Source organism: Anastrepha ludens, chromosome 4 (assembly GCF_028408465.1).
Source record: "Anastrepha ludens isolate Willacy chromosome 4, idAnaLude1.1, whole genome shotgun sequence".
Lineage (NCBI taxonomy): Eukaryota > Metazoa > Arthropoda > Insecta > Diptera > Tephritidae > Anastrepha > Anastrepha ludens.
The window spans coordinates 13,731,143-13,741,639 of record NC_071500.1 but is presented as its reverse complement, the minus strand read 5'-3'; the positions used below and the strand labels follow the sequence as shown (position 1 = coordinate 13,741,639).

At 39.3% G+C, this 10,497-nt stretch overlaps 1 protein-coding gene across 2 annotated transcripts in view; it reads left to right on the top strand.

Annotated features, from left to right (window-relative positions):
* Positions 1 to 4,860: 4,860 nt before the first annotated feature.
* Positions 4,861 to 10,497, top strand: part of LOC128860283 (sensory neuron membrane protein 2) — a 96,366-nt gene continuing 90,729 nt past the window's right edge. The window contains exons 1-2 of one of the 2 annotated variants that reach the window (XM_054097707.1): positions 4,861 to 5,194; positions 9,827 to 9,990. In XM_054097707.1, coding sequence (XP_053953682.1) covers positions 9,880 to 9,990 — 111 coding nt within the window. In that variant the 5' untranslated portion in view covers positions 4,861 to 5,194; positions 9,827 to 9,879. Of the gene's footprint in view, positions 5,195 to 9,704; positions 9,991 to 10,497 lie in introns of those variants that run through there. The other variant, XM_054097706.1, reaches the window with a different exon arrangement.

Here is a 10,497-nt window from a genome sequence, read left to right as displayed (position 1 = left end):
GGACTAGGTAGGTAGATAAGTATAGTGGTTGTCGGTTGACACCCCTAGGTCTGCTGTAGGCCCATTGTGATACCACCGGGGCTGTCCCCTCTCCTCAATCTACATTGTCCTCATTTAACCAACCTGTAGCTTTGAAATATCTAACAAGACTTGTTATTTTTATATTGGCTACTTCTGCCAAGTTATTCAGGGAACGTTTTCCTAAAATATTGAACATTCTTCTATCCACAACCAAGCACCCGCATAGCAAGTGTTCTATAGTCTTTTCTTCTTCGATGTCGTCACAGCTTCTACAATAGTCGTTATAGGGCGCTCCCAGTCTGCTGGCATGCCTGCCAATCAGACAATGCCCTGTTAGGACCCCGAAAAGATTTCTCATGTTTTCCTGCTTAGTTTCAACAGCCGGTTTGTGCGGCCCATGTGCCGTTCCGGCCACGCCATTCTACTAGTTGCACAGGTCAGGGACTGAGACCATAGCCTGTTGACGGCACTGATAGTGTGTTTATCTATAAGTATCTTACAAGATGCTAAAGGTATAGGTATGTTCGCTTTGTCTGGTTAGATCGGTAATGTGGTACCCAATCTCGCTAGTTCATCTGCTTTGCAGTTGCCTTCTATGTCTCTATGACCCAGAGCAGTTTTATTACAGAGTACTGTGATAGTTCTGTCAGAACGTCGATACATTCTTTTACTGTCTTCGAGTTAATATTAGGCGATTTTAAAGCTTTCAAGGTCGATTGGCTATATGAATATATGTGTATATCTCTTGTTGTGAAGACACTTTTATTTAGGGCTAGCAGGCCTTCTCTGATAGCCAATATTTCAGCTTGAAATACGCTGCAGTGATCCGGTAACCGGAATGTGATGTTGGCATTCATTCCTTCAGACTGAAGGCCTCCGCCTACTTGATCATTCAGCTTGGAACCATCAGTATAGATGCTGATTCCGCTTCTATTGTCCATTACCCTTCTTCTCTCGTTGGGAAAGTTGTGGTAAAGGATATGTTTAAATGCAACTCTACTGAGTTACAAAAGTCTGTCGTTTGATGTAGGAAGCGGTATTCGTCTAGTATTCTTGCGTGACCTCTTTTCTTAGTGGCTAAGTTAGAAGATTCTCTTAATCTAAGTGCCGATTTCGCCGCCAGCTGTTTGCTGAAAGCCTCAATCGGTAATAGGTGCAGCATGACATTTAACGCTGCCGTGGGCGTAGTCGTTAGTGTCCCGCTTATGCAGAGACTAGCACTCCTTTGAATACTTTCTAGGCATTTTACTGTTGTTCTTTTCTCGAGTGTTGGCCACCACACTAAGACACCGTGTGTCATGATAGGCCGTACCACTGCCGTATATATCCAGTATACTATTTTTGGGGTTAGGCCCCATTTTGCCCCAACAATTCTTTTGTATGTATAGAGTGATGTGGCTGTTTTTTTTACTCTATCATTAATCGTATGTTTCCACGAGAGCTTCCTATCTAATACTAGTGGATACTGTGGCAGGACTAAGTATAATTACATATAATTGGCGCTTACACCCTTTGTTCGGTGTTTCGCGGAGTTCCTCGTCTTACCATTCCTTAGAGCGTAATTAAATTATTGGCAAACCCAGTTTTTGTTTTCGACGGCTATGAAAAGACATTTGACACTGAAACAAATCGAAAATATTTGGCCATTATCCAGCAAGAAGGAGTTATTCAAGATATACAAAGTCACAAGAGCTGTTGAAGAGGACAGATCTTTAGAGATCTTAACTACCAGAGTGGAAAGAGTTTTAGAAAAAATTCTGAAAATAAGCACCTAGTCGAAATCAAATCATAGTTTTTTTGTAATTTTTGAGCTACTAACTTTTATTTGCTGCATTATGATTTGGATTTAATTTATTTTCATTAAAAAATTCATACAATATTTTATTTGTTGAACATTGAGGGTATTTTATACAAAATTCCCACCGAAAAAAAATTTTGGTTGCGCTATTCACGCTATTGAAACTCACTACCCAACTATTTCGTAAAGTTATCGATTCTGAAGGAGTCGCAAGGCGGTTAGTTAGACTAAGTTTATTAAGTTTTCTTCGCAGTTTCTTATGAATTTGAACATCCTTAACACGCATGCAATACATACACACACCGACTATTAGGCGCACTAACATGATTAAGCATATTTACCTACACATGAAACTGTGTTCACGTTAATGAACGTTAGTACAGGTTGGTTGAAAAGTATTGAAAGTGACACCTACAAACTGGCCTACGTTAGGCATCTCAAATGTGCGAGTGCGTACTTAATATTTAACATGAAGAATACCATAAGAGAAGTTGTTCGGAAAGTTAGTGGCGTATTCATTACAAAATCAAGCAAAAATACACTGAAAACAAATTTCTCAGCGTGTTTTGAACATGGCTGCCATATGAGTTGGTGCGTGACTACCATTCGCATGTGCACAGGTTTAAAACCCCGCGCACAAAACACCATCCATTTAATAGAAATATAAAAATCCTCCAAGTGTATTTCGATATCGAAAAAAAGACTTCTCTTAAAAAAACCATCTGTCGTACACCACTTATCGGAGGAGTAGCTCGGCAAAAAACCCAGTGTTGAATATTTGTGGATTACGAACGGACTAATTTGAGGTTATGTTAGCCGCTTTATGCTGCTAATGAAGCTCATCAAATTTTTCATATCAGGGCCTACTATATCAGCAGGCATAGAAAAGAAGTGAGAACCAAGTTACTTAAAAGGTGCTGGGATGATTTCACTTCATCTTCCACATAGCTAACGCAAAAAGGACTCGAAGTAATTCCGAGTCTTATGGCATGTATACCTCGCGGATAGTGCCCCGTGAGGACGAATCCGAAATTTTTGAGCTGAGATTTTGTCATGCTCAGAAAATTCCTCGATCGCCTCCAGTCCACACGTGGGCAGAAGGATTTCGCGACCTTACAAGTTTGTGTGCTTGCCCAGTGCTCGATGAGTTAACGCGAAGCTCATCGTTTCAGGAGTAGAGCGCAGGTTGTCACCTTTTCGCGGGACACTACCTTACCTCTTGTTTGGCCAGTTCTTCCGCTTCCCGCAATGTCACTATGATCAGGTATCCAGATCAGGCTTATGTCAAAGAATTCGGATGCAAACGAAAATGAAACCAGGCACTCCCTGATCAGTTTCTTGCACCACAATTGAGTCCAGGGTTCTAATTGCCACTTGGCTATCGGAGTAAATATTTATTCTCTTAACAGTTATTAGGCACGTGAGTAGCCAATCAGTTGCTTCTTTGATTGCGGGCACCTCTCCTTGGAATACATTGCAGTGATCCGTTAACCTGAATTTACGCCTCCTCCAACCCTTCCGTCCAACTTCAAGCCATCCGTGCACAGGTTCCCCAAGTCCTGTTCCCAAGTGTTGCAACCAGTCCACTCCTCCCTTGAAGGAATATGGGTGGAGAAAATTCCGCTTGGACAAAGCGAGACTACACATTGATCCGTTGTCAGGGGGGCGAACTCAAAGTTTCTAAAGATACTTGAGTGCCCGTAAGTGGCCTCGCAGCCTGATTCCGGTACGCGCAGCAGTATTTCCGCTTGCAATGTCTACAGGTACCACATTTAACATTACATTAAGCGCTAGAGTGGGAGTAGTTCGAAGCGCCCCACTAATTCTAATGAGTGCAGTTCGGCGTAGGAGTCTATAGCGAGTAGGGCGGTATCACCTACAAAAGTTCGCCTAGTTTCTTCTGTGATTGGCAGACCTTGTGTGTCAGGCAAGTAAAGTATTGGGCCCATTATATTGCCTTCGGGTACGTCAGCTAAACTTTCGTAGAGTTCAGACTGTCGAAGGATTGAAAAATGTTGAGAAATGCGGTCGGGTCTGTTACTTTACTTACTTTACTATTTACGTGTTTGTGTACTTGTTCGATGACGCCGAGTGTTTTTCTCAAGCCTATATTGAATAAAAACTTATAATTTCATTTCAAAGCTCAAACTTCTTTATTTTTGCTATCCCACTTTTCAATCAACCTGTACAACATTTGGATATTTTTGTTGTCAATGTTGCTGTTTTTGCTTTTGACTGCTGCTGTTGTTTACTTTTGAAAAACACTTCTCAATCAGTGATCAGCTGCTTGCTAACCGCCGCTGCCACCAACATCAACGGCGCCGTCGCTTCAGGTTAACAGCTGAAGGTCTCCGACCAAAACCATAAACCCAACCAAGCAGCCACTTCACCACACATTTATGGCTAAAAAGGCCGCAAGCAATCCATAAAAAAAATTCAAATCAAACAAATGAAGCTCAGGCGACATGAAACAGTCAACAACAACAACTGCCATAAAGCGGTATGCAGAGGAATGCAAGCAAGTGATCGAAAATGGCGAAAGCGAAAATTCGAAAGAGAGCGAGCAAAGGTATACTATATTTGTGCTTGTACGTTCATAAATGTGTGTGTGTATGCCAAGCACCGGTACTTACAAAGGCGCTGTCCATGCATTTAAGCGAGTGTGTAGTTGTGACAACCTTTGGGACGCCGAAAAGAGACAATGTGTGCACAACGAAAATTAAAATAGAGACTCCCACTGACAACCAAAGCCAAGCGCGAGACCCTAACAAATTTACCTATAGACTAGATTTGTATGCATACAATGCATATGTGATTGTGTGTGTAATGTGGTTTTAATGATGCGCTTTGTTGTTGTTGTTATGGGCGCTTACAACAATTACAAACATTTATGCATGTACGTAGATAAATCTATTTTTTCGTGAGCCATTTTTCTCTTACTTTTTGATGTTATTATTTCTATACACAATTTTTGACATTGCCCGAATGCAGTAGCAGCGTGGCGTCAGGCGGCGGCGAGTTGCTCACATCCATTCAGCTTGGCTTGAATATTTTTTAGTTTGGCAGTTTTAGTTTTAATTGAAGCTCAACTCTAGTCGCACACGTAAATCAGATGTTAATGAAGTGTTGAATGTGGAAGAAGAAGAAGTGGAAATTTAGTTTCAAAGTGACGCAGTGGTACACACACTCATTTACAATTACATATACATATTTACGGGTTAAACAAAGCAAACGGTATGCAATGCCAAGTTGTTGGTGCGCCTGAGTGTTTGCTACTCTAAAATAGATAAAATCACTAAACAAGGTTAATTAGTGTAAAATAAGAAAAAGTAAAAAATAAAAAACAAAAAACAAAAACAAAAAAGTGGTAAAGTGGTAATATAAAAATTTGTTGCCTTACAACAAAAACTCTTGCATGCACACACAACTTCTTTCTTCATTCACTTCTTCAACTACCACAAAGCTATCCTTTCATTCGGTGAAGTGTCGAGTGTAATTATTTTGACCCTTATCGGTTCTGTGTTGCCCTGTAAAGGCTTAGCGCCTGTTAGCGAAGTGACCGATGATGGCTGCGTAGCTCCCACTCAAAAATACCCATTCAAATTTCCAGCAATATCCACTTTTGCTATGATACATACCTGCATAGCACCTTAGTGGCGCTTAGGAATGTACGTTCGTGCGTGCACGTGGCCGCTCGCCGTGTTTCTTAGTGTTGTTGTAATTTGTGTATGTGGCAATATGTGCGCCCCTCAAATTGCAGGTAATTAATCATCAATGGCCGACTCACATGCCAGCGATGGAAATTGTGAAAGCTTAGATAAATGCAAAAAAAGCAACAGCAACAAATAATACAAAATTAGAATAAATGGAAATGTGTAATGATGATCTGTGATATTATCACGTAATGACTGTTGCATACCACATGCAATTGTTAGGCAGCAAAGCATTTCGTGATGCCACAGCGATGGCAGGTACTTACAGGTGTGTGTTTATGCCCACACTGCCCATTTTCCATCAATGATTGCAATCCATCCAATTCCATATTGGCAGCGCCATCACAAATTCGAAAGTCAAGTTCAATTTCCATTTCATTCACTTTTAGTCTCATTTGAAGTATGCAACAAGCTAGCCACGTTGGTGCGTTTGCAATGCGCCAGTCAACGCATCAGCAACGAAAACTACAACAGTTGCGTTCAACGCCGCACTCACGCCGGATATTTGTACATGAATTGCATGGCGGTGCAACGGTGGCGCGCTTCGATTCAAGTGCATACCAATGTAAGTACAGTGACGGTGAAAGCACGATAGCACTCTTCACGCGCACACACACACACATACACCTTCTGCGCAAAGTGCCAGTGAACACCGGGCATGACAGGTGAAGATGTTTCCTGTGTTGCCAAATGCAGTTATTTTGAAAATGGAAATGAATCAAAAATCACTGTCTGCGTGACTCTCAATCAAGGCCGAAATGGGAACACACCAATACACAGGCGTTATGAAGCGGTGCAACAAGCATGCACGGACGTGAGCACAAGCGATTTACTCTTCAAGGGTCTTGCAAAAGTGACGCCTGGATATCAGTGGTGAATAATTTCTAGGCGGCGCGTTTTTTATGGCAACGTTGCCATTTTTCAAGTAGGCAGATGTGCAATTTTACACGGTAGAAAAAAGTGTTAAAATCACTGTAATTTATTATGAAACAGGTTGATTTTTACTAACAACATAAAGCAAAATTCGTAATTTTTTTGATGAAAAAATTTCATGAAACTGGTTCTGTCGAGGAGACCAAAACTGGATGTTTTGTTGAGAATATCGCTGCTGTAGCGCAAAGTGTTGCTGAATAATATTCAACAGCGATATCTCGACGTTCTCAGCAAATAGGCAATCATGAATGGGCTGTTTCGCGGATTTTGTGTAAGGATTTGCATTTGCATCCTTACAAAATTCAATTGACGCAAGATCATTATCAAAGCAGAAGTCTCGTGAAATGGTTCTTTGAATCTGTTGCTGTCAGCTTTAGCGATGCCGCTCACTTCTCCAACGGATGAAGAAACTCAAAAAATCATAACATGAAAATATTGTGTTTTTGGTGGTTTTTCGGATTGTAGAATAACAGGTTGTTTTTCTTCGAAGTTGCTTCGCGAGTGCTGTTATTCCCAATGGGCATCAGTAGAGACCACTGATTGAAGATTTTTTGTGGCTTGAGCTTGAAGTTATATACATAGACGAGCTTTATTTTCAACAAGATGTAGTCACAAGTCATAAAACACGAGAAAACATTGGAGTATTGCGATCTAAGTTTCCCGGTCGATTCATTTCACTTAATGGTGACATAAACTGATCACCTATACCAAGCGATCTAGCTCCACTAGCGACTTTTGTGCGGTTTTTTGAAAAGTAAAACCTATATGAATAAGCCAGCAACCATTCCAGAGCTGAAACGCAACATTCGGTTCGATATTGCTGAACTTTATGCGTTAATGTGTGTGTGTGTGTCCTTGAGCATTTTAATTCTCCTATGACAGCCTGTAGACGTATTCAGTGGGGGACATTTAAATGAAGATATGCCAGTTTTCTCGTAGAGTTATTAAGAGCTATAATTTGAATATAAATAGTGAAACCCGAAAGAATCTAAATTTTTATATTTCATATTTTATTTTAAAACAACATCCAGGCGCGTTTTTTGGCATACCCTTTATAAATATGCAAAGATGGTGTTTGCGGTCATGGCAAAGTGAATACTCTTGCGGGAATGCCCGAATTGGGAGTAGACAAAGGTGTGTGGCTTAAACCGAAATTCAGAAAAAAAGGTCGATCATTGGTTTTATTTGTGGTTGGGTTGAAAATTTGCAATAATTCAAAGTCAGATAGCAAAATTTGAAGAGTGTGAATTTTTAAATGAAATTAGTAAATTTATTCAAAATAATCTTTTTCGACTTCAAAAGACTTGTTTCAAAGATCCTGCAATATACACCTCCCGTCATTATTATAAAGGCACCACATATTGACAAATTTTGACTGATTTGATCTATTTATTTTACTTTAATTACTTTTTAAAAACAATTTAAAACTTAAAAACCAATTCCACAATAATATCAAAATAATATGAATTTCAAATCTTATGCAAAATTTATAAGCAGAATATAAAATAATGAAATCCCGTGCTGTGGTCTATTTAAGATCTTTAAATTAACATCCAAATTAAAGTCGTTTCATCCGCTTATGCTACATTCAACAAAATTGAGCTTTTGAAATTTAAGGAAATGCGCTTTCTTTGCAGCGAGTGATAATATCTTGACTGTCACAGGATCCATGGTGAAGGCTGAATCTCATAGACTGTATTAATCCATTCGGCTGAATTGTGGGTCAATCACTTAGCCTCAAATTTTCTACCACTGTATAGAATTAGTGTTGGTAAAGTGCTAAAATTCTAGCACTAACAAGCGAAACCCAATTCAACAAACTCAAATTAAGGGAATTCCCAGTTACGAGTTATTATTTTTTCTTTAGAAGCGGCTTGAATAAAACGAACTCGAGGAATCCCTGCGTAAAGTGCATGTCATGACAACTTCATGTCCGAAATTTTCGTCATTTACTCAACGGACATGGTCACTCGTCATTTAAAAAATGATGCATGAAAAAAGCGGGAATATCCGAACCTAATTTTTTCATTTCATTGAGTTTCCAGCAACACCTGCTAAATTTAATTCAAGCCAGAGCTCTGTTTTTACTTAGGTACAAGTTGGACTGGCAGACTAAGATTTATTCACTTGAAACTGGTATTCATGTAAGTTAAAAAAATCAATAGTATTTGGGGTGTCTGGCTCTCAGAATATAACGCAGTCTTAGCCCAAGATCATTTTGAGGCTAGTGCCACTTCAAAAGCCTCGCAGATAGTAAAGGTATAGGCTCATATTTCGTGTCGTATTTTCAAAGGTCTCTCCATATAAACCGAGGTACAGGTTTATTAATCTGCAAAGATTTATTAATTTATCCTGCAAAGATTTATTAATTTAAAAGTCCAAATGTTGACTTTTTTCATTATTTGAACAACGATGCAGAATCATGTGAGAAGGCAAAGGTATGAAATTTAAAAGCCTTAGGGCGCACGAAACTGAGGAGATATGTGTAAAAATTTGAACTTTGGAAAGGCGGGCTTGCAACTCATAAATGAACTTCTGCTGATATCATCCACGACTTTTCACACGCTGTATGCGACGGTATAAAAGTAAACACTTCCAACGAAAGTGTGCTCTTCATCAAATTAACGCTCTCTTCAAAAAACCGGTTTCTTTCTTTTTCCCACTTTTCGCCACCTCTTTATTTATTTATCAATTTTTTTTTTTTTGTTTCTCTATAACTGCTTTTTGCTTTTATTTTCTCTTCTCCCAATTTACCACCGCTTCGTCGTCTTCACGGGCACATCTGTTCAACTCAGTCCTCTATTTACATTTTCGCTAAGTCTTATTATCTTTTCTTGTTTACACCTGATCTCTTTATGACTTTATTTGTATTTGTGTTAGTACTCCGCATGCACATACACATAAAGGTCAACAAGGGCTGTTTGTTAGTGTGTTGAGTGCCATAAAGTAAATGCGAAACGCCACAACTAGTTTAACGGTGCAATAGTTTACCGCAAATGTGTTTTCTTACCAAATCAGCTGTGTTCCAGAAATTACTAACACTTGCAAATGAAGAAAAAGTGACAATTGAAAAACTAAACGTGGAAAAACTTACTCAATACAGCTACGTACAAACAAAATTAACTTACACTCATTCTTAACCTGAAACTCTTCTAGCACCTACACTTCTCACCACTTTACCGGAATTATATGCTTCTTCTTCCTCATCTGCATCTAAGTGTTTGTGTTTACTTATTTAGTTCTCGCTCATCATTCATTTCTGTGTGTTTTGTGTGTAAATTATTTGGTGGCACTGTTAGTCAGCCAAATTTTAGTAACTTTTCGTCACTCTGCTTCCATTGCTGCTTCACCATGACAACAGCAAACATCGCGAAGAGTCTCTTCCCTGTCTCCGTACCCTGGTATTCATCGAAGATGATTCATTGGTCGTTAATAGTGAGCTTCATTGGATTGCTGACAGCTGCTTTAGGCGCCTATTGTGGCTGGTTCCTGTTTCCCAGCATGGTGGACAAGAAGGTTGAGGAGGTGAGTATGACTTGAAGTTCAAAAATTTATTTTTCATAGCTATGAATCTAAATAATAGCATTCATTCTTTAGCCACGAACAGTAGCCGACTTAGTCTTCTTAAGGGGGGAAGCTGGTCTAGAATTTTGAAAAAATCGAAAAATTTTTTTTTGTCTTAAAAGGTGCTTTAGGGTCTTAGAAATAATATACCAAATGAGGGATGCCAGCAAAAATGTCTAAATGCCCAAATTTTTCATTCGACGGCAGTGCCTCGCAGGCATGCCCCGAACGCTACTTACAACTTTAAGCGCGTTTTTCTCGAAATCACTTTTTTTAAACTGGCCGAAGACATAACTCGAACAAATCTTTACCGATTCTTACGAAATTTTGACAATACATTCGAAATACCTTTCTCCGGAGACGTACGTAGGATTTTTTATTTATATTACATAGTTTTTTTTTTAATCAACAATTTTATGTCGTTCTTTATAGTGAAAATTGTAACTTTTTGTTCAAACGTGCACCATT